Raw genomic sequence first — 23,464 nt, 5'->3', positions numbered from 1 at the left:
CTTGTTCATTTCCCACTAGACTGAGAATTCTCTGAGGGCAGAGACCATGTCCAACTTGTCACCATCGTCATATCCACAGGCCTAGCACCTAGTGGGGACCAGTGGTTGGTAAAAGGTCACAGAACTGGTTGGTGTTAGTCAGGGTGGAAACTCAGGTCCCCCAACACTCAGCCCTGTGCTTACTCTTATATTACCCATGCCTCCTCTTGAGAGCCCTAATCCCCCTGGATGGCCCAGCTAGCTGGGCCTGCAGGAATGGATGCAGATCTTAGGGGAGAAAGGAAACAGCATGTTGGGGGAACTGTTACCTGGGCCTCATTCTATTTTCACAGATAACTCAGAGCAAGAGGGAAGGCCAATAGAGGGAAGAATGCCAGATTGGCTGCCACCTCCTGTGGGCCTCCACATTTGGGGAAGGGATAGGTTTCCTACACAAGCAGACCCTCCAGCCCTATTCTCCATCCCTAACTCACACTAGAAAGGATCAAAGGATCAGTGGGAGTGGGAAAGTGGGCAGACACTAAATACAAAATTCAGTCCCTGGGGATCTAGCCCTTCTTGGTCCTCAGCATGTCCTGAATACACAGCTGGAGGCACCATCCTCCTGGGGGGGGGTGGGTCTGAATTCCAGCTCTGCCAGTTTCTTACCAGTTGTGTGGCCTTCAGTAGAATAATACCCACTTCACAGGACTGGGTTATCATGAAGACTCGAGGGGAATATTCCTGTCTCCCCGTTACACTCCACAGGGAGGAGGAGAGCCTATGGGTATTCTCATTTCACTCTAAATGACATTCAGAATGAGGATTCTGGATCTAGTGCTCCAGGCCTTAAAAACCAAGCCAAACTTAGGGACCTACCACCAGTTCTCCTGATTCCAAAATCACAGGGAGGAAAACCTTGGGTGGGCTACTATTTACAGATGTGGGGACACAAGTTAAATAATAGCTGTGTAAAATGTTTTTTAATGAACGAATATTTCCTTTTGGCTCTCTCCACCTCCTTCCATCACTTCATAAATTTCAGCACATCTTGAGGGACCCACTCAATCCTAGAAGCCTTCTTTGATAAAGCGGTAGGAACTTTCCAGAATTGCATTTCTGGGATCCAATTAAGATTGATCTAACCGAAGACAGGTGAACTCAGAACCTGGGGACAGCTCTCCACCAGCCCTCCCACTTGGCTGGAGACTGCTTCCGTCCCATTCCATCCCCCTTTCTCCTTATGCCCTAAAGAAGTGGTCCAATGACTTGCTAGATTTTAGCTTGAGAGAAGCAGATTACTCAGGATGGAGAAATACTTTGGTGACCTATAGTCAGATCGTCAGATTGTCCTTTGCTAACAGAAAACACAATAGAAGGACAACAGGTGGCTCCAACCAGGACCAAGAGCCCCTCAGAGGCCAGAGCAGTTCCAAGGCCCCTCAAAGGTTCCAGACCCCAGTAGTACCAAGCTGCCAAACAGCCTCCGCTGGTGTCTTCTGTTCCCCATGCCTATGCCCCCGGGGGCCCAGGTAGGCGGGGCTCCATTGACACCTTTCCCGGACACGCGCAGGGAGGAGGCGGGGCCGGAGGCCAGGGCGAGCCAATGTGGGCGGCCCTGATCACGCGCAATCAGCGAGCAGGCCAATGGGCGCGGGGGGCGTGGCCAGGCCGTGGCGGAGCCTTTATAAGAACTCGGAACGCGGCGCCTCTCCTAGCGCTCCGGTGCGGCTGGGGTCCGGGCGCAGGCGCGGGACGCGTGCTCCGGCCTCCAGCTGTCCCCGCGCCGCCGGTTCCCGCTCCGCCTTGTCCCCGTCCTGCTCGCCATGGAGTCGCGGGCTTTCCCTCGGCGCCTCGGCCCGGCCCCCTCGGCCGCCACCGCCCTGGACGCGGAGCTCGGCCGTCCGCTGGCCGACGGGCTCATCAAGTCGCCCAAGCCGCCGATGAAGAAGCAGGCGGTGAAACGGCACCACCACAAGCACAACCTGCGGCACCGCTACGAGTTTCTGGAGACCCTGGGCAAGGGCACCTACGGGAAGGTGAAGAAGGCGCGGGAGAGCGCGGGGCGCCTGGTGAGTGCGGCTTCCTCTCGGCGCGGGCGGGCGGGCTTGGCCGCGGCGCTGAGCGACGGGCTGCGCCGGGGGCTAGTGCCTTGCTCGGTGGAGTGGGCAGCAGTCTTTACCATGCTGAGGGTGTGTGTGTGTGTTTGGTGGGGGGAGGAGGTATCCATTGCAGGTCTGTCTGGCCATGCTTGTAGGGACAATGGTCGTGGACCTGAGAACCCCAACACCGGTCAGCCAAATAAGTGAGAGGACGGTTGGCGCCGGGTGCCCTGTCTTGGGATGAGAAGGCTCCCTAAAGAAGATGGGGCTTCAGTTGAATCTTACTTACAACAGGCTATCCAAGAGAGTAGAATGGGAAGAGGAAGTAGAAAGTGCCTCATTTTCCTGGGAGTTAAAAAATGTGTGTGTGGCTGTTTGAATGGACTAGGTGTCCAGTTCTTCAACTCCGTCCTTATAGTCTGGCAGCCCAGCAGTCTACGGAGGTCTGCTCAGGGTGGGGTGGGGGTGAGTTTGACACTTAGGTCCTTTCCAGGTCTAAGATTGGGTCCAAGTTTCATTATGACAGGTGTTTCAGTCTGGGAAATGTGAAACCAGGCTCTGGGGCAAGGTTCACTGTGCCCCAAGACACCTTTGGGTTTGGGGCCTTTTCCGGAATGTGTCCTGTTAATTTGGTGGCTGTGTGTGTGGTGGTGGTAGTAATAATCTGTGCGATTTTGCACAATTTACTTTATTTCTTTCCCCTTCTGCAAAAATGAAGAAGACACGGCCTCCCTCACAATCTGCAATGAGGACTGAATGAGATACAAACGTGAATTTAAATTGTTTCTGACACATAGAACCCACAGTGAGAACGGATATTTATATGTGGAAAGGCCAGCTGAAAGGATGTCAGGTTTGCCGAAAGTCAGTTAGCAAATGAGTTTAATGTGCGTAGGAATCGCCAGCGGTGCTTGTTTAAACTGCTTAGTCTCTGGTTCCACACCCAGAGGATTTTATTCTGAAAATCTAGGATGGGGCCAAATAATCTGTATATAACAAGCCTTTTAGGTCAGATGGTCTAGGGATCATTTCTCCAATCCCGGTGGGTGCTGGTTGAGAGGCGTGTGTGTGTGTGGCCACGGTTTGCCCTGTCGGCTGTGGCAGCAGTCACCTCCCCAGATTGTTTGCTTTTGCAGCCAGTAGCTGGTTTGAAATTCAAGAAGTCATTTCATTGGTGAAGGAAAGTGGATGCTGGAAAAAGGGGGTGGATTATGGCCCCATCAATAGGACCGAGAATGTTTTTCCTGCTAACTCCTGGCACAGTCCCCAGTTGCCCGCTGCCAGGTTACAGCTATTGGGCAATCGTGTACTTCCTGGCTTTCCTTTTCTTTCTCTTTCTATGAAGTGTGAGGGCCGGGTGAGGTTCCAGGCTTGGTCAGGGGCTCAGCTGGAAAAGAGCTGCTCGTGGCTTGTGCCTCTTGCTAGGGGACATACTGGGTTCGGGGGACTGGGGTGGCCCAGACACTGGGAAACTGAGATTTAAGTTCAGAGATCCCATCAGACTCTTGACCTGGGTCACTGCGCACAGGTGCGTGCCTCTGTGTGTGTGTGTGTGTGTGTGTGAGAGAGAGAGAGAGAGAGAGAGAGAGAGAGATCGATCTCTGATTCTGGGAGGAGATAAACTGGCTTTCAGTTTTCAAACCTGAGTGGCTGTAGGCAGGAATTCCAGCTCTTATTACATCAGAACAGAGAGAATTCAGAAGGTGCTTCCTGGCCCCATGCCTCTTGTTTTCTGCAGGGAGCCAAGATCAGTAGGAAAGGGACCTGCTCTGAACCTCCCTTATCCTTAGACCACCCTGTCCTTCTGCTGGGAACTTGCCCGGGGGTCTCCCTCCTCCTTGGAGAGCAGCTGCCTGCTGTGCTGATGATTTCTCAGTTCTGGAGAGGAGTCCTCTTCTCCACCCCCATTCCTACTTCTTCACTGTCCTCCCTGAAAAGAAAGTGACCTGGTGCCTCAGGATCTCTAGTAGGGCAGAGGGGCATGGGAGTGGTCCAAGACCTCCCTCAAAATGGACCGAGATTGTTGGCAGGGGCTAGATTCAGAGGAAAGCCTGCTGAGTGGCTCCCATCCCAGTTTTCTACCCCCTTTCTGGCATATTTCCCATTCCTAACCTGCCTCGATGACATTATCAGGGGCGTGACGGGACTGTCCAGGGGAAGGGGCAGGCGGGCAGGACTAATGGCTACTCCAGGAGGGCATCAAAGGAAAAACAAATATTTGCTCTGGATCTTCTAGACTCCAAGTACATTCCTGGTATCTAAATGACGTTTCCTCCTGTGACTCTCCCAAGCTCCCGAGTGCCCCTCCCTCTAAAGAAAAAAACACCTGCTGCAGTCCTTGGAATGGTGGAGTCCACCAAAGCCTTTGGCATGACTGCATGGAAGTCCTACATCCGAGGGGTGCTGTAAGGAGCACAGGGGGTCCAAGTGGATAGTGCTCTGGAGCAGGGGTCCTTCTGTCTCTTTTATGTATTGGATTGCGGTGTGGGATTCCCAGATGTTTGAAAATGACTGAGATGGTCTTATTCCTTCATTGACAGATGGGGAAACTGAGGACCAGAGAGGGGACGTGAGTTGTTCTGTGACTGTTTAGTGGCATTCCTGCAACATACTGTCCTGCTGGACCAGTACAGGCCCTGGGTGACCGATACTGAGTCTCGGCCTGGGAGCTGGCCTTGTGCTGCGCCCGGGCTTGCCTCGGTGTGCTTTGTCATCCCAACAGCTGGCTCCAGCCGCCTCCCAGAGCTCCAGGCAGGGCTGAGGATGGACGAGTTGCTGGGTGCCAGCCCCCACCACCCCATGCTGACTGTTGGGGGATCCTGAGTGGATGAACCACACTATGTTCCTGGTCTTCACCTGTCAGGAAGGCCGCTTAGCTCAGAGTCAGACTGCAAGGGTTCAGTCCTGGCTCTATTGCTTACAAGCTGTGTGACCTCTCTGTGTCTCAGTTTTCTCCTCTCTAAAGTGGGGATTGTAATAATTCCTACCTTGTGGGGTTCTCCTAGGATTAAATAAGAAAATATATGTAAAGTGCTCGGCACAGGAACTGACACACACAATGTTGCTTACTATCACAGCAAGGCTGGGTTTGACTAGGCCCTACCCTCCCTTTCCTGGGGGCCCCCATCCTGGGTCTGTCCTGCCCTGAGCAAGAGGACGAGGTTGTGCACAGCTTCCTTAAGCCAAACCACTTTGGCCTCTGCTGTGTTCGCAGCCCTAGTCTCTCCTTCAGCCCCTGCTCCAGAGAAGGGTTCCCGCCTGGCCAGCTGCTGAAGGCCTCCTCTTCTGAGGCTGCCCTCCCAACTCCTCCTGCACCTGCCTGCTCAGCAGCAGGGAGGGAGGCTCCGGCTGCAGGCGACTCTTGTCCTTGGGCTCTGGCCAAACCACACAAGAGGGCTGGGCAGGGAAGCGCCTTGCCCAGCAACCTGGCAGAGAGGGCTAGAAAGTGGAAGGAGGGGTGGGCACACAGCAGGCTTAGGGGAGGCACCCCCAACTCCCCTCAGAACCCTGCTTCCTGCCTGGTTCTCTGGCAGGCTTGGGGGGATGGTGAGCCACCCCCCAGGCCCATTACCCAACTCTGCCCAGCCCAGCCTTTCCTCCGTTATCTAAATGGGTCATCCTCTAGCTCCTTGACCCGCCTCCCAGGCAGCAGCTGCTCTGTGAAAGGCCAGAGAGGAGTCAAGGATCTTGGCTCCGACTCCAGGCAATAACTATGACCAGAAATGTCCAGCTTGCACCCTTTCCGCTGGCATCTGGATCCAGCACCTCTAGATCTTTTTCTAAGACCTTTCTGCCATCTTCTCCTGAATCCAGATTAGTCCTGATTTGAGTTCCTCGGGTGAGGGGCAGTGTTTAAGCAATTGAGCCCTAGCACCCATGTCTCCGGCACGTTTGTATGTCTGTAAGTGGGATAGGGGTGGTTGGTGGTACTGCACAGCCTGGCCCAAGCAGCGTGTGGCGCCTTCCCTTCTCCAGGGGTGGGAGGCAGGGAGGTGAAAGCAGGGCAGGGCGTCTGCAAGGAACTTTTGTCTTCTGAGATGGCAGCTTCTCCAGGCAACACCCCTCCATCTTGGATCCCGACTGCCCTGATGTGTTGGGAACCCTCGGAAGAGTCAGTGCACCTTGTGGCCTTCAGTGCGTGCCATTTGCAAAACGGAGTGGGACATGAGTCTGCTGCCTTTCCAACATGCAGGGCCGCAGGGGCAGGGACATCCCTAGGCCAGGATCTGTAGGAGTTTCACTCAGGCAGGCTAACAGACATATAGCGTGGGGCCTCTGAAGAAGCCCGTTAGAACAATCCTTGGCTGGCACCTTCCTGGCACAGTAGCAGCTGAGTCATTTCTGCGGAAGCTCAGCAGAAAATGCTCGAGTTTGGAAGGGAGCTCAGAGAGCTTCATGTGCAAATCTGTGAATGGTTCCTTTCTCTCTGGCCTTTGCTCAAACCTCTCTCTCTGCCTGGAATGCCCCTATTGCCCCTACCTAGCTTGCCCTCCTTGGCTTGGCAAATCCCACCTCATCCTTCAAGATCTAAAGCAAAGTTTTCTCCCAGAGGTGGTTTTCCCTGCTCCTCCGGGCGAAGAAAGCCCTCTGCAGTGCTCCTGGAGCCCCTGGGCGGGCAGGGACCTAAACTGCCACATCCATCACGCTAGACTGGAGTGGACTTCATTGCCTGTCCTCCCACTGGAGCGAGGGCCTTGGTGCAAGGACTGTCCAGTTTTCTTCTGAATCCCCAACACCTAGCTTAGCACCAGGCACATAGTAGGTATTCGGCAGATGTTTGGAGAATAAACGCCCTTTCGTTTTTTCAGATGAGGACATTAAAACTAGCCAAACCAGTTAACCGGATCATTTAAGTGACTTGTCTTGAGTTGCGTAGCTCAATAGGGGGATGAAGCGAGTAAGGATGAGAGACTGGGGCTCTTGACACCCACTCCACGGCTCTGGTATTCACATTTGCATAATCATATAATTGTGCCTGGGCTTCCTGCCCCCTCTAAGTGGGGTGGCCGTATAATATGTTGTCTAATCATGGATACCCTGAAGAGTGAAAAGGCAGTATTAACATTTTTACTGGAACGCGCCAGGAGTGTCTCGGGCATGTGGCCCTCTGCCTCTGGCTGACCCATTCAGCGATTGTTGCCCTGCTCCTTGGCTCTAGTTGGTATGTTTTTATTCTAGAGAACGATTGCTCAACTCTTGCAGATGAGAGCGAAGGTCCCTCAGAATTAGTCCCTGTACCGAGGTTGACTCCCCACCCACGCCTGGAAGGGCAGAAAATCTTATCTGGGCCCTGGTCCATCAGTCAGTGACTTAACCAGTAAGTATTTATTTGTGATCTGTGTTCACCAGTAAACAATTGTTGAATACTTTCTGTGTGCGGAGCTCTGTCTCAGCCCAAGCTGTTGCCATTTCTAATTTGCTTTGCCAGGCGGGCCCGCAGATAGCCAGGGGCCTGTCCCGTGGGGCTGGGATAGTTGGGGAGCAGGGGCCCAGCCCCACAACGTCAGTGACACATCACTCTTCTTGTCTGTCACGTGCTTGCGGATTGGTGAAGGCCTGGTGATGTAACTTGTTTCCTTCCTGGGAAACGCCAGCCACGCTGTCCTCTCCGAGGACATAATGTAGATAACTGGGGGCCCCTGACCTAGCCCCCTGAGGCCAGAGCACGAGCTTGCAGGGGGTGGAACTGTCCGTTGAGGATTAACAATTCTGATTTAGAATCAGAGGCTTCCGGAATTGAAAGAAATGGATCTAGGGGTTTGACTTGTGTACCTTCTACTCATGCAGGGACCCCCCAGCACCACTCAGACCCCTTTATGTTTTTGGAGCTTCATTTCTTTTAGGCCTTGTCTTCTTTAGGGTTTGCTCCCTAAGCCAATGATGACTTATCTCACTATTATATACATTTGTGTGTACGGAATTGTACATCCGAGATGTGCCGAGTTTTTGCATACGTGTGCATCTTAAGCTCTCAAATAGTTCTGTGTCATTATCTAGATATGTGATTTACATATGAGTTTGTGTGTCTGTGTGTGTGTGAGGAAGACTGGCCCTGAGCTAACATCTGCTGCCAGTCTTGCTCTACTTTGTATATGAGACGCTGCCACAGCATGGCTTGATGAGCAGCATGTAGGTCCCTGTCTGGGATCCGAACCTGCCAACCCGGGACCATCAAAGTGGAGAGCCCAAACCCAACCATTATGCCACCGGGCTGGCCCCTACATATGATTTTTTTTTTTTTACTATCTATTAATATAACTTTTATGGCCCTTTATCTGAAGAGTTCATAGTACTTTATCTCTTGTCTCATTTTAAAAATAACAAATGTTAGTGAGCAAAGAAGGAATCCATAAGCTCTCCCCTGTGGGAGAGAAAAGGGGTGTGAAGAGAGAGGTGTGCCGGAGTGATGCTCCAGGTCGAATCCTCATAGTTGATTCCAGCCCCTTCCTCCCCATCCCCACCTTCTGTCCCATCTAAGCCATGGATTTTCCTTCTTGCTCTTTGTGAGGTTTGGAGCAGAAGGGGCAGGGTGGGGGTTGGGGGTGCCTGAGGGGCGGCTCTGCCCCTGCAGCTGCAGCGCGGGCCTCTCCAGCATCTTTGGGAGGAGGCTCCATGGTGACCAGCCCTCCCGCTGCCATTGTCCTCCCTGCGCTGCTCGGCAGCTCCGGGGAGGGAGCGGGGCGGCGGGCAGCCATCCCTGGCCTGTTGCCGGGGTGACCGGGCAGGGCATTGTGAGCAGCTCCTCTTGCGGATTCCGGATTAGCTGTTCCGCATTCCTGTCGCGGGGAGCGCAGGCCAGCGCTGTCCGCAGCCGAGCCGGAAGCCGCGCTGTGCCTCCAGAGCGCTGTGGAGGGGAGGGCTAGGGCCCTGCCGCGGCCGGCGGTCTCCTTCCTCCCGCCTGCTTTTGGACCTTGAGGGGAGGCAAACCCTCCTGGGCAGGTGAATGAGGAGCGCTTCACCTCAGTCTGTGCCTTCTGATTTTCCACAACTTGCCTCTCCCGTGAAGACGAAGTCTTGCGTTCACCTTCGTGTCCTTGGGCAGGACTTAGCAGGGTCTGACCAGCCCCGTGCCCCGCCCCCCGCACCTGTACCCCCGTTGTCGTCGCAGCCTCGGCCGCGGCTTCTCTGCGGCCCGGCTCCCGAAATCCGAGCGGGAAGGCCCTCGGACCCCTTAGTTCAGCCTGTTTACTTCACAGAAGGGACGAGGGAGGCTCCGCGAGGGGCGGGGACTCGCGCACGGGACTGCGCAGCGCCTGCTCGCTGTCACCTCCTGCCCGGGGGGCGGAGCAGCGGGCCGGGCTGCGCGTCTCCAAGAGCTTTGCTGGGCTGCGCCTCGGCGGAGCTGTCTCCGTTTCCTCTTGCCCCTCCGCCCTTCCTGGACCCTCCACAGCCCGCGGAGGGGCTGGTCCTTGTGGGCGGTTCCACCCTTAGGACGGGAGCAGAGCTGAGCACTGTGGAACTGGCTAGCTGTTTGCTTGTTTTTTGTTGTTGGGGGAGGGACATTCCTTACCTAGGCTAAAGAGACTGGTATTTTTCTCATAATTTTTGTTGGCGATTTTTGTGCGTGTGGTAAAATAAATATAACATGAAATTTACCATTTTAAGTGTACAATTCGGTGACATATTAAGTACCTTCACAATGTTGTACAACCACCACCACTGTTAATTTCCAAAACCTGTTCATCACCCCAAAAAGAAGTTCTGTACCCGTTAAACGATAATTCCCCAAGTCCCCACCCCCACTGCTCCTACCCCTGGTGACCTCCATCCCACCTTCTGTCCTATGCCTTTGCCTGTTCTAAGGACTTCATATAAGTAGAATCGTACAATGTTTGTCCTTGTGTCTGGCTTCTTTCACTTAGCATAATGTCTTCGAGGTTCATCTGTGTTGTGACATGTATCACAACTTCATTCCTTTTCATGGCTGAGTAATATTCCACTGTATGGATGACCACATTTTGTTTATCCACTCATCTGTTGATGGGCATTTGGGTTGTGTCCACCTTTTGGCTAGAGACTGGTTGTTTACAGCAAGTTAGAGGACTGTGGTGGGGAAAGTACCAGACTGGAAACCACACAGTCAGTGGTGGAACCCCAGTTTGTGCAGTTACTGACAGTGTGACTTTGAGTAGGTCGTTTAACCTCTCTGGGTACCAGTTTCCTTAGCTGGAAATGGGGCTGATGATATGTTCTGCACCTACCTCCCAAGATTTTCATGAGGGCCATTCCGTTTACTACTGTAACAAGTGTGACTCAGTGTCTCCTGTGTGCCAGGCACTGTGCTCTCCATCCAATGGTGAGCACAACAGCCCCACTCCTTGTCTTCACGGTGTAGGGTGTAAATTTGCTTATAAATCAAATGGCATTGGCCTTACGAACGCAGGTCGTTCCCTTCCTTGTTGCTCTGTAGACTGAATATGGTCATTGGCCCATCTACCTTCCTGCAGCACAGACTGCACCTAACCCGGGGGATGCCTTCTCTGGAGAGGGTGCTCCCCAGCTGCTCTGCCGCCACCCCTGGTGCCGGAGGGAGTGGCTTCTCTGGGCGCACCGGTGGCCCCTGTGGTAGCGCAGGCAGACCAGATCCAGGACTCCAGAGTGTCTTCAGGGCTATTTTATCTGCCAGACCTTTCTCCTCACTCTCCCGTGTTCTCTGTCCTCAGGTGGCCGTCAAGTCGATCCGGAAAGACAGAATCAAAGATGAGCAAGATCTGATGCACATTCGGCGGGAGATCGAGATCATGTCGTCACTCAACCACCCCCACATCATCGCCATCCATGAAGGTACAGAGGCGGGGCATTGGATGCTGGGAGTGAGTGTGTGCGTGTGTGTGTAAGAGCAGTGAGAACGATGACCCAAAAGTATAAAAGACACAGGTTTAGAGTTGGGCAAAAGCTGGATGTGAAACCCAGATGTATGACTTTGGACAACTCATTTAATTTAGTCTCTGGGCCTCAGTTCCTCATTTATGGAATGAGATAATCCCACCCACGTTAGAGGGTCGTTGCAAAGACCGAGTTAAATGTCACTGAGGGCTCGGCTCATGGAGGAACTCAACTTTGGAGGATTGTAGGCATTTTTGTTGTTATTGTTAGATTTTCCATCCTTGAACACTACCTCCCCAAACCAGAGAGATCCTTAGCAATCCGGGGGAGGCTGCAACATCCAGAGACCCTCACCTGTCTCAGGTGCGTGGGTGCTGTTCTCCATCCTTCCCAAGAACCTGGCCTCCTAGGCTCTCACCTGTACCCTGAATCATTCCTGCTGTGGCCCGGGCTCCTACCTCTCCTCGTCTCCCTCAGCCTCCTCTTGCTCTGACATCAGTGCTGGCTTTCCACTCCAGCTGCCCTGTTCCCTGTGACCCAGACAACAAAGTGAGCAGGAGAGGGTGATGAGGGGTGGAGGGGGAGCACCCTCCCACATCCATCTGTCTGCTGCCGGCCTTTGCATAATATCAGCACACAGGAAGCCAGGGATCACAGTGGGAGTGGGAGTCGGGGGAGCCCATGGGCTTTGCCCTCTGAATGTTCCTGGTGGGAAGTAAAGAGAAGTCTCCTCTTTTGGGTTCTGTTCATAGGAGGACTAAGGACAGAGCCACTGACATGGTCCCGTGGCCTGAGCCTGTCCCATGAGGAGCCCAGGCAAGGGGCTGAGAAGGCTAATTGTACGTTTGTACTTCCTCCAGGGAAGAGTGGGCAGATGAAAGAGTATTGGTTAAGCCAGCCTGAGCCTGGTGATTGGGCAGAGTGTGTGTGTGTGTGAGAGAGAGTGAGAGAGAGAGTGTGCAAGTGAATTCTCCCCCACACCCATGTCTCCAGCTGGGTCTGGAAACTGAGCTTTGAGGGTCAGGATATGTCTCCTGCACCTTCAGATTCAGCAGACATAGGCTATCACAATTACTGTGTGACTGGCAAGACTCCCCGACATCCATCTCCATCCTGCCCCAGACTTCAGGAGATGTGGACTAGAAGGAACTGACTTCTAACCCAGCTGCTCTCCAGAAGGTGCCCCAGCTGGCTTCTGATCCCCAATTTCATGGAACAAAGGTTGCCTGTACCCCTGCAGAGATATGGAAAACCACACAGGTCGTCTCAGCTCCGCGCCCCGGGAGTCTGGGCCACATTACATCAGGGCCACTTGCTCACGTTCCCCTGGGAAAAAGCACAGTCCTCCTGGCCATGTAGCCAATTGCCTGGGAGCCGGGACTCCTCCTGGGAGAAGCCACCTCCCTCGGCTCCTTCTCCCAGGCTAGACAACAATAGGCCTGCGGCTGGCTGAGCAAGCCAAACTCCTAGGACCCGTTTGACACAAAGATGCAATGTCACGGACATACGTGTCCTGACACACACCAGTTTGGCGAACCAACCTTCCAGGGGGCTGGAGCCAGGACGAGGCCTGAGGTGGCAAGAGGGCCCCTCCCACACGTGGAGATGAGTCAGCTGGGGCCGGCTGACTGCCAGGAACCCAGCCAGCCAATTAATTACCAAGTATTTACTGATCGCTTCTGTGTACAAGGCCCTGGCCTGGATGCTCTGGACGAGAAGTCCAAGATGTTGAGCCAGGTGAATATCTCAGCTCTCCCCTGTGCTTTATAGTTCGCAAATCACTTTCATAGAATTTTATCCCTCTTCTGATCCTCAAGGCAGGCATTATTATCAAGTTTATGCTTGAGGATGCACCTAATAAATACAACAGGAGGTACCATTTGTAGAGTGCTCATTTGTGTGTCAGACCCTCTGTCAGCTTGCTCGGCCAGACCCAAAGCTGTCACTGTCTTTTATCTATTTCTCACCCCAGCCCTGTGAGGTTGCCATTATTATCCCGCTTTTCCAATGAGGAAACTGAGGCACAGTGGATGAATAACTTGCCACGGTCACCCCGCTAGTAAGTGATGGGGTCAGGATTCAGACTCCAGACCTGCATTCTTACTGATGTATCTAGAACAGGTTTGCCCAAGGTCACAAGCCGAGGAAGCACTGGATTCTGAACCAGAGAGCCTGACTTTTCATTCTCATCCAGGGGTGTCTCGGCCTTCCTGGGAGTTTGCAGGGTAGTTTTAAGATCCTCAAAAGCCTGAACTTCCAAGGAAAGGGACGGAGCCAGTTCTCTTGGCCTTATCTTGTTGCTCCTGGAAGATGTTGTCTGCTTCAGAGCACCTTCTCCTGCCCTGTCAGCAGACATCCCTGCAGGGCGGCCCTGTCTGGTCCGGGTCCGGGTCCGGGGAGGAGCGCGTGGCCCCTGTGGGAAGCAGTGCACTCTGAGGAGCCTGACGTTGCCCTCTTGCTCTGCCCCAGTGTTTGAGAGCAGCAGCAAGATCGTCATCGTCATGGAGTACGCCAGCAGAGGCGACCTGTATGACTACGTCAGCGAGCGGCAGCGGCTCGGCGAGCGCGACGCCCGGCATTTCTTCCGGCAGATCGTTTCCGCCGTGCACTACTGCCACCAGGTGAGCACCCTTCTGGTGGGGTGGTCCCTGGGGCGTGGGGGCTGGTTTGCCCGAGAGAGATTCCATGACTTGTCCAGGATCACACAGGGAGACAGAAGCAGAGGCAAGACTAGGTTCTGGCCTCAGCCTAGGGAGAGTCAGTGTCTCTGGTCTTGACTCTCTTGCCCGGGATGGAAGGGCCTATGATTTGTTGCTCTAAGTCCCAATAAAGAAAGTATTCCCAGCCTACCTGTGCTCACCCTGCTTGACTCGCTATGTGTTTACCTCACTTCCCAGACTAGGTCCTCCTGTCTTTCCCTCCCCTGTGAGCTTCCCCTGACCTCCTCCCTCCCTCTTTCAGAATGGGGTTGTCCACCGGGACCTCAAGCTGGAGAACATCCTCTTAGATGCCAATGGAAATATCAAGGTGAGCCCCACTTCTCGTTTCCAGCGGCTCCCGCACCTATCCCCAGTCTTTTTGCACTGTCCCTAATCAATTATCTCTGAGCCTCTAGGAGCTTCCAGAAGGAGTTGAGCAAAGCTCAGATTTGTTTGTTAGTACTGGTAGGGCCCTCAGCTGTCATCTAGTCCAGTGCCTCATGTTATGGATAGAAAACTGAGGCCTCTAAATAAGGGATGACTTGCACAAGGTCTTTGGCTAGCTTCTGGCTGAGGCTGGGCGAGAACCAAGGTCTTCTGACTCCCTGATCAGTGCTCTTGATGTCACAGGGTGAGAGGATCTAGGGTCGCCTTTGGCTCCCAACCTTGGGGCTGGCAGGGAGAGGGCCACGGCCTGAGTTCATCTCCCCACCTGCATGCACGCACACACACACGTGCACACACAAACACACACGTGCACTTTAATCTTCTGTAATTAGGTAGCTGTTTGGCACCTTTCCCCACAGACTGAGCACTCCAGCCCCAGCTTTCTGCAGCTGCTGCATTCCCATGTCTAAGCGGTTAAATTTAGGTCTGAGAAGTTCACGCTGATGGGATGGACTCAGATCAGAGCTGGAAGGGGGAGACGGCAAGGGCTGCTCCCTGCAGGTCCCTGGGGGGCTCTGACTCTGCACTTGGACCCTCCGCGGAATCTTCCTGAACCCAGGACATAGTCCTTCCTCCAGTGGCCCCTGACCTGTGCCCTGAGGCGCCCTGGCACTGAGTTCATTCCCTTTACCCAGCCCATTCCCGGAGCAGGTGGGGCTCGCTTTGATGCTGACCAGGGGGAGGGAAGCCAGAGCTAATAAACCCACACAGCCTGGGCAGGCACGAACTTTCCCATCTGTACCAATCATCTGCCTCATTATAGGCTTCAACTGGTAACTGCTTGATAAGAGGCCAATAAAACCATAAACGAAGTAGCCTGAGTTACATAAACAGCCCCTCCCCATTCTGGGCACCCATGACCCTCTGCTGGGGCTAAGAGGTCGGAGCAGTGCAGGGCATTAGCCTCTGCCTCTATCTGAGGATAGTCAGGGAAAGGTCTCTCTCGGGGTGAGAGCTGGGGCTGGGGCCTCTCAAACCCTCAGTGTCAGCTGCTCAGAGAGTCATGTAAGGAGATTTCTTCTCCTCGGCTATAGCCATAGCCCTGATCTTTGTTCGGCCCTCACTGTTGCTTCTCAGCTATACTGGGCTGACCCTGGGTTCATGCCACCATGTTCCTGCCCATGTGTGGGCAGAGATGAGCCCTTTGCTAGGAAGGGCAGCCCAGATCTTGCATGGTCATTCAGTGATGGGTGGGCTGGCTTCTGAGGGTCGTGGCGTTGGCCCAAGAAGTTGACTGTCCCCTCCATCTGGTAGACCCTTCCTTCAATCAGTAACGGTCCACTGAGTCCCAGCCATAGGTCACACCTGTGCGAGGAGCTGCAGAGGGCTGGGGGCAGAAGGAGGTCAGCATGGGGAATGTATTGACACGGCAGTGTGAGGAGACAGAACTGACTAGCAGGGCTACAGCAAGCTATTGGAAACTGCAGTGCTTTGTGGCAGAAGAAGACCTCAGGGCAGTGGAAGGCTTAGCAGGAGAGGTGGGCTTGCTGGATCAGGAGGATGTGTAGGCAGGAGAGAGCAGCCCTGGAGTGGAGTACGGCGTGAGCAAAGGGGCCCGAGAAGAGTGAGGACCCTGGAGCCCCCACATACCCCTGCGTAGGCGTTCCTTGTTGACACCACCTCCTCAGGGCTCTTTCTTCCGGGGCCTGAGCTGTGTTGGCAGTGCCCAGTGTGGGGTAGAGGTTATGGGCACCCTGACCTCCTGCTGGGGCCTGGGTTTCCCCGGAGTCTAGAAGGGGCAATCCGAGAGCTGCAGAACAACCCAGGCCTTGGTGTGACCCCTGCCCCTGTTTGACCCCGTCCTGCAGATTGCTGACTTTGGCCTCTCCAACCTCTACCACCAAGGCAAGTTCCTGCAGACATTCTGTGGGAGCCCCCTCTATGCCTCACCCGAGATCGTCAACGGAAAGCCCTACACAGGCCCAGAGGTGAGTGCCTGCCCTCCACCAGCCCACCTCAGCCATTTGCTGCAACTTTAGAACCTGTGAGAGAAGTGGGCTACCCCAAAGCAGTGGCTTGCCGGGTCTCTAGCCAGGAGCGGCAAAACTAGAAGAACTTACGTCTCTTGACCCCCAGTCTAGTTCTGTGCCCTCTCACCCTCCTAGTTCCCATTACCTCTCCTGGCACCCAGCCAGCCTCCCTGGAGAGGCACTGTCTGTCACAGCCACCCCCTCCTGGCCCAGAAGGGGTGACCTCGCCACTGTTCTGTGCTTGCAGCAGCCCCTTCCAAGGCCAAGTGATGGACAGCACTCTGCCCGGGAACCTCAGTCCCTTCTGCAGCGCCACCCCCTCTGCACTGGGCACTGGAGGGAGGTGGGCCTCAGATGCGTTGGCCTCTGAGTTCTCCGGTGTGCACCCCTTTCTTCGCTGGTGTTGGAGGTGAGGCTGGAAGCCATCCAGCCTGCGGCACATGGGCATCCCCGCTGATCTCTCTCTCTCTCTCTCTCAGGTGGACAGCTGGTCCCTGGGTGTTCTCCTGTACATCCTGGTGCATGGCGCCATGCCCTTTGACGGGCAGGACCATAAGACGCTGGTGAAACAAATTAGTAACGGGGCCTACCGGGAGCCGCCTAAACCCTCTGGTGAGTGAGAGGTGTGGGTGTGCTCGTCCAGAACCTGGTGTCCCTCGCTGATTCCTGAGGCAGAAGTTAGACAGTGGCAACAAAGTGAAGAGGGCAGCCCCCTGTAGATAAGGGTACCTTCCACCCCATCTCCTGCTGTCATCTCTCTGCTTCCAGTGCCTGGGACCTCCAAGGAAGGAAGGGATATCTCAAGCATGCTTTATTATATTTGGAAAGTGCTTCCTGAGGTCTAACTTAGATCCTCTTTGCTACAATAGTCTCAGTTCCTACTGCTTTTGTCCTCATCCTTAGAAATCTTTCTCTCCTTTCACGTATGATGTAGAAGGCAGGAAGAAGGGTGTGAGGACCTTGGTTTACCTTTGAGCACAGTCTCTACCCTAAGAGGGCTGCATTTCAGGGGAGAGAAGGGGATCCATACTAACATACAAAGCAAGCTAGGGAGGGGGCCATGGGCCTGAGGGGTCATGGGATGGAGAGGAAATTGGCAGAACCCATCCAGGAAAGCTGGAGGCTGTAGGGAGCCACTTGGGCTGGGTGCGAGAGGAGCCCTAGGTGGAGTGGACGTCTCTGACGCAGGAGTGAGCAACGTCTTAGCACAAATGGGGGTCGGTCAGTGAGAGGGGCTGTGGGGTCCATTCTCATGGCTGCCCATCCGAAGCTTCTGTCTTTTGTCCTCCAGATGCCTGTGGCCTGATCCGGTGGCTGTTAATGGTGAACCCCACCCGCCGGGCCACCCTAGAGGATGTGGCTAGTCACTGGTGGGTCAACTGGGGCTACACCACCCGTGTCAGTGAGCAGGAGGCTCTGCATGAGGGAGGGCACCCTGGCAGCGACTCTGGCCGGGCCTCCGTGGCTGACTGGCTCCGGCGGTCCTCCCGCCCCCTCCTGGAGAACGGAGCCAAGGTATGCAGCTTCTTCAAGCAGCATGCTCCTGGAGGTGGGAGCATTGCCCCCGGCCTGGAGCGCCAGCATTCACTCAAGAAGTCTCGCAAAGAGAATGACATGGCCCAGTCTCTCCAGGGGGACCCGGCTGACGACACCTCCCCTCACCCTGGCAAGGGCAACCTCAAGCTGCCAAAGGGCATTCTCAAGAAGAAGGCATCGACCTCCTTGGAGGGGACCCGGGAGGACCCTGCGCTCAGCCCTGCCCCCACAAGCCCAGGACAGGCTGCCGCCCTGCTCCCCAGGAAGGGCATCCTCAAGAAGTCTCGGCAGCGGGAATCCGGCTACTACTCGTCTCCTGAACCCAGCGAGTCGGGGGAGCTCTTGGATGCGGGGGACGTGTTTGTAAGTGGGGACTCTGTGGAGCAGAAGCCCCTGCAAGCCTCAGGGCTGCTCCTGCATCGCAAGGGCATCCTCAAACACAACGGCAGGTTCTCCCGCACAGCCTCGGAGCTCACCACCCCCGCCACCTTCGGCTCCTTGGATGAACTGGCCTCACCTCGCCCCCCGGCCCGGGTTAGTCACCCCTCAGGGGCTGTGAGTGAGGACAGCATCCTGTCCTCTGAGTCCTTTGACCAGCTGGACTTGCCCGAACGGCTCCCCGAGCCCCCACTGCGGGGCTGTGTATCTGTGGACAACCTCATGGGGCTTGAGGAGCCCCCCTCAGAGGGCCCTGGAAGCAGGGGCCTGAGGTGCTGGTGGCAGGACCCCCTGGGGGATAGCTGCTTTTCTGTGACAGACTGCCAGGAGGTCACGGAGACCTACCGACAGGCACTAGGCGTCCACTCAAAGCTCAGCTGAGGGCGGGCGGGGCATTGCCTTACCCAGGCAGGCTCTAAGATGCAGTTGGCTGCACCCTGAGGGGAGACTGCCTTCTCCCCTGCCTCCCAGGACCAGCATCCCAGCCCAGAAGGCTGAGGTGGTTTGCAGTTGAGCCCTGGGGAGGGCTGGATGTGGGAAATGGGCAAGTGAAATGCATAGAGGGTTTAACGTCTTCAGCTCCGTCAAACCAAGGAGATAGTAGAGGGGCAGAGTAGAGAAGTAGAAGGGAAGGCCAGCGGCCAAGGCCAGGTTCCTGTTTCTCATATGCAAGTAAGCCCTGGGGATCTGGAAAGAGCGCTCTGTCAGTGCCCATCTGCTTTATTGCAATGAGTAAGTTTTGTGCGGGATGCCTCCGTGGCAAGGTGGGGATGGAAAGTGCATATCCACATTCCCAACCCCACCGAGCTCTAAACCTGGCATGTGGCACCCCCTAAGGTGCCTGGGGGCCCTGGGAGTGGTCTCCTAGAGTGCACCCTCCCTTATTTATCCTAGCAGTAAGAGAACACAACCTCTGTTTCCTCAAAGGTTCTCTCCCCTTTCCCATCCCGCAAACCCGGCCCACGCCTCCTGAGGTTGCTGCTGTGAATCTGAAAGACTTGAAGGGCTCAGGCTGCTCTTGGACTTCATCTCAAAGGGCCCAGGTTCTCCTGGAGCCCACCTTGGACCTCAAAGACTCTGAACTTCTCTGGCCTCCAAGTTGCTCTTGCCACTGAGAATGGACACGTCCGTTTCTCTGGACTTTCAGGCCCCTGGAATGTCCTTATTTATTTTTATGTTTTCAGCTCTGTGTTTTTAAAAAAGTGAGTCTTGCTGTTTTCAGTAATGTGAATACTATGTTCTGGGGAAATCCACTATGACATCTAACTTTTGTGTAGTGATATTTTTGCAGTGATTTCCTGCTGATGGTGGGAAAGGGGGGGCCCTTTTTTAAATCCATGTCCCACTGCACTGTTTGGATGGGGTCTCGGGCTCCCTCGCTCCACGCCCAATTCTGCCTACCTGATAGTGCCTCTTCCCTTCCTCTGTGGCCGGGAAGAACCACTCCGTTAAAAACCAGAACAGTGATGGGAAAGTAGCCTCTGCTGTTCTGTTCGGGGAGGTGGGACGCAAGTCTTGGAACCTTCTCTTGACACACGCCCCCTGGGCTGTCACGGATGGGAAACAGAGAGCCTGCTTAATAAAAACAAAACACAACAAAAAAACCCCAGCTCTTAGCTCTGAAATCTCCCCGTTATACCTCTATCAGCACTTCTGCCCTGTCGACCACGCAGGTGGGTGAGCCCTGGGCTGAGGGTCCCAATTTGCTCTTCCTGCCTTTAGCACTGAAGGAAGAGCTGGGTTTGGCAGATTATACAGCCCCGCCCCCATCCTTCCCTCCCTCTTCTCCCACCCCTCCCCCATCCTCCATCCCCTCCTCCCCGCTCCAGCTCTGTCCCCTGCTGTTTGAAGACGCCCCCACTGCCTTTATTCTCTCCCTCCAAAGAAATCCGCTTTCCTCCAGTGCTGTGCAGCTGCTCCCCTCTCTGCCCCCACCGCCTGACTCAGAGAGGCAGTAAAGAATGCTTGGAATGCCCCCCTCGTAGGCCAACCCTCTCAGCCCCCTGCAGAGCATTCCCTGCACGCCTGTTCCATTGAGAAACTCTGGCTCTGAGGGCTAGGATGAAAGGGAGGATAAGGACAAAGTGCAGGCAGGCCGCCGGCTGGCTCCCTCCCTCTTCTGGTGTTGGCGGGCCTGCGCAGCTCCAGCTCCCCGCTCGGCAGCACACCTGTCCTCCTGCAGCCATGGGTGCCTGCAGCTCTGGACCTTCCCTCCCCGCCCTGCATCTGGCAAAGTTGCTGAGTCTGGGGGAGAAGTGGGGAGGCGAGGCAACTGTGGGGTCAAGATGCAAGAGCAAACAAGAAATGGCTTAGGCTACAACTGCTCAACTAAAGGCTAAAACCTTTGAGGTCCTACTGAGTGCTGGAGCGCTGGGCTAGACTCCAGGTAGACATCAGAAAAATAGACGGGGTGGGGGGGGTCTTTCCCCTCACGAAGCACGGGGTTCAGCCGTGGGGGTGTCTGTGCTCATTTATTCATTCAGCTCAGGATTCAGCCTTACTGCGGGCTAAGCTCTATGGAAGAGAGAGGTAATTGCTGAGTCTTTGGTGCAACACAAGATTTTAGCCTCAAGGAGGCTGCAGACTGGACAGCAAGCTAGCCTGCATAAAAATAAGTAAAGTTCAATGGAGAAAATGTCAGTTCAGATAATGTTGAAGGGGAGTTTGGGTGACAGAAAAAAATTGCAACGGAGGAGATGATAGGGGCTACCATTTAGGAAGTGCCTATGCTGTCCGTGTTATCTCATTTAATGCTCCTGAGAGATAACCTTGTTAGTTTGTTACAATCTTTATCATTCTCATGTTACAGAAGAAGAATTGAGACTCAAAAACATTAAATAACTTGCCTAGCTAGCAAATGGGAAAACCAGACCCCACAGCCAGGTGGGATGCCAGACCTTAGCCTGGGAGGGGGGTCATTTAAGCTGCATTTGGCTGGAGAGCGCGGGAGAGAACATCGGTGAATGGAACTGGCAATATTTATCGGGCATCTATTACACGCCGTGCTCTTCTGCAGGCGCAAGGAATACAGCAATTCCTTCTGCTAAAATGCTCTCCCCTCATCTCCACAAGCCCCAAAGGGAGCTGGAAAGGAAGGACTGAGTGGGATCACGGAGAAGTTGAAGTGGCCAGGAGGGGAGAAGGGAGGCCACAGAGGAGGGAAAGCAGGGTGTGGGATGGGGGAGGGCGCGGCCACAGACCCTGCAGCCCTGTCCCTCAGCACAATCTCAGTGGGGGGCGGGGGGACTTCAGTGAAGGAGGGGAAAAGTGGAGGCGTTTGGTCCTGAGATCTTTGTCCTCTTTGTGCTCTGTTTGCTTAACGTCTTCTTCTAGGCCAGGAGCTGGGAGGGGCGGGCGGGGAGACAGGGTGGATGTGGGGGAGCCTAATGGGAAAGGAGAGTCTGGCTGGGAAGAGAATATCTATTATCTGGCCCCAAAGAGACCTAGCCTGAGCTGCGGATCGCTGCTGCAGGGCCCTTCCCCTCACCTGCCAGGATGCTTCATACCAAAAACATCCCAGAAAGCAGGCTCAGAGAGGTGACGTGGGGCCCACGGGGAGAAGGCTGGAGCCTAGGAATATTTAGTGCCACAACAGCACTTCTGGAATGTGAATAACCCAGACAACAACTGCGACTGCAGGGGACAACTTTGGGAGACAGGAAAGGGCCTTCTGAGACCAAGACAAGAAACCTCTTGGTCAGATCCTCTCTCTGTCCTCAGCCCTTTCCCAGGCAAGTCCATCCAGACTGTCCCCGAGTGGACCCCCTCCCTGGGTAGTGCAGAGGTCCTCCCTGTGCAAGGAGGGACACCCCCAGGGCATTCTGGCCTGTCCCCACCATCAGGACAACCCTTTCACTTCTCCCTTGGCCCCAATCCAGCCAGGCTGCCTTGGGCCCTCCTGGTGGGCTCAAGTAAAGGGAAATGGGGGTTCAGAAGTGTGGGAGCAGCAGTGCCCTGCAAGGCACAGAGCCCACACCCTCTGGAGCTCCTCAGTCAGCTCTGTGAGTCAGGATCTGCAGAGCGACTGACAGCCAGAGCATGTCCTGATGAGCAGGATGCACCCAGGACGAAGGGTGAGCTGAAGAGCCTGGGGACTTCTAGGCAGAGGAAGAGAACTTGGGGAAATCCCCTAACAGATGACAGGGGTGGCCTTCTGAACAAGGGAGTAGATGGGTAGCCTCATGGCTCAGACAGCAGGACTCCACCTTGGTGGGGGCCACCGAGACGCAGGGTCCAGCTTGAAAAAGCAGTCACCTGCAGGATGCGTTCACTCCTTCCTTCAGTAAGGGTCTATCCACTGAGTGCCTGCAGTGTACACTGTTCTAGGCTCCGTTCACATTTGCGAACAAAACTGACAAAAATCTCTACCCTCATGGGGCTTCCATTGTAACAGAGGAAGAAAGACAAAGCAGTGGTATAATGGGTAAGTATCTTATATAGTATATTAGCAGGTCATAAATATTAGGAGAATGAAGGGGTACAGAGATGGACGGGACAAAGAATAAAACTGTAAATAGGGGTGAACAGGGGACTCACTGACGATGGGACCCTTGTGCAAAGACCTGAAGGAGAGGAGGGAGCTAACGGAGTCAGTGTCTGGGGGAGCAGTGCTCCAGGGAGGGACCAGCCTGCACCAAGACCTTCAGGCAGGAGCAGGTCAGGCAGCTCTAGAACAGCCAGGGAGGCTGGAGCAGAGTGAGTGCAGGAGAGAGTGGCAGAGAGGGGGCTGAGGGAGATAAATGAGGGGGTGGGGGAGATCACACAGGGCCCTGTGAGCCCTTATCCAGCCATGGCTTTCATTCGGACTGAAATGGGGGGCCTGTGGAGGCTATGAGCAAAGGGAGTGGAATGGTCTGACTTACCAATTTAAAAAAATTCCTCCAGCTGCTTGTTGAGAATAGCCAGGGTTGGGAGTGGGGGTCAACTCCATGACTTTTGGCCTGAAGGACTTGAAGGGTGGTGTGTCCATTAGCTGAGACAGGAAGGCCTGCAGGTGGAGGGCGTGGGGGAAGTCGGGAGCACTCAGACCTCCAGCGGAGATAAGAGTCTGGAATCTGGGAAAGAGACATGAGTTAGAGATAGAGATTTAGGAGCTGTTGTGAGAAGGAATTTCTGCTTTGGATGGAAAATCAGACGAGATGACTTGAAGATCGTTAGTTGTAAAGATTCTGGGATTTTATTGAACGGAAAGCGCTTCTTCCCAAGGCTGATGAGTTGCTTGTAAAAGCTTGAAAGCGGGGCAGGTGGGTGGTGCCGAGCTGGGGAGGCAGTCTTGCCTGTTTGGGATGGCTTCCCGCTCCAGAGGAAGATCAAGGGCCTTCTCCTGGGGTGGCAGGAGAAGGTTGGGGGAAATGGCCCTTCATGCGGTCGAACCTTCCTGAGCTTTGGTTTCCCTACCTGTGCAATGAGAGGCCGGGACTGGAAGACTCCTCGAGACCCTCCAGCTCCATGGCTGCACACCTTCAAA

General features: G+C 54.7%; 1 protein-coding gene across 4 annotated transcripts; it reads left to right on the top strand.

The window, feature by feature from the left end:
- The first annotated feature begins 1,561 nt into the window (after positions 1-1,561).
- NUAK2 (NUAK family kinase 2) lies at positions 1,562-19,263 on the top strand. Of its 4 annotated transcripts, XM_070591766.1 has the most exons (8): positions 1,562-2,051; positions 10,745-10,865; positions 13,377-13,528; positions 13,869-13,934; positions 15,862-15,981; positions 16,503-16,635; positions 17,315-18,093; positions 18,925-19,263. In XM_070591766.1, the coding sequence occupies exons 1-8, from the start codon at positions 1,806-1,808 to the stop codon at positions 18,982-18,984; spliced, it is 1,677 nt and encodes a 558-aa protein (XP_070447867.1). In that variant the 5' UTR covers positions 1,562-1,805; the 3' UTR covers positions 18,985-19,263. The 4 variants fall into 4 exon arrangements, with proteins under 4 accessions (XP_070447867.1, XP_008533924.2, XP_070447869.1 ...); XM_008535702.2 differs by lacking the exon at positions 18,925-19,263 and having other exon boundaries at positions 1,700-2,051; positions 17,315-18,526; XM_070591768.1 differs by lacking the exons at positions 1,562-2,051; positions 18,925-19,263 and adding an exon at positions 7,302-7,398 and having other exon boundaries at positions 17,315-18,526.
- Positions 19,264-23,464: the final 4,201 nt, after the last annotated feature.

This window comes from Equus przewalskii, chromosome 23, assembly GCF_037783145.1.
Source record: "Equus przewalskii isolate Varuska chromosome 23, EquPr2, whole genome shotgun sequence".
Classification (NCBI taxonomy): Eukaryota; Metazoa; Chordata; class Mammalia; order Perissodactyla; family Equidae; genus Equus; species Equus przewalskii.
Note: the sequence above shows the minus strand (reverse complement) of the source record. Positions and strands in the feature narration are given on the sequence as shown.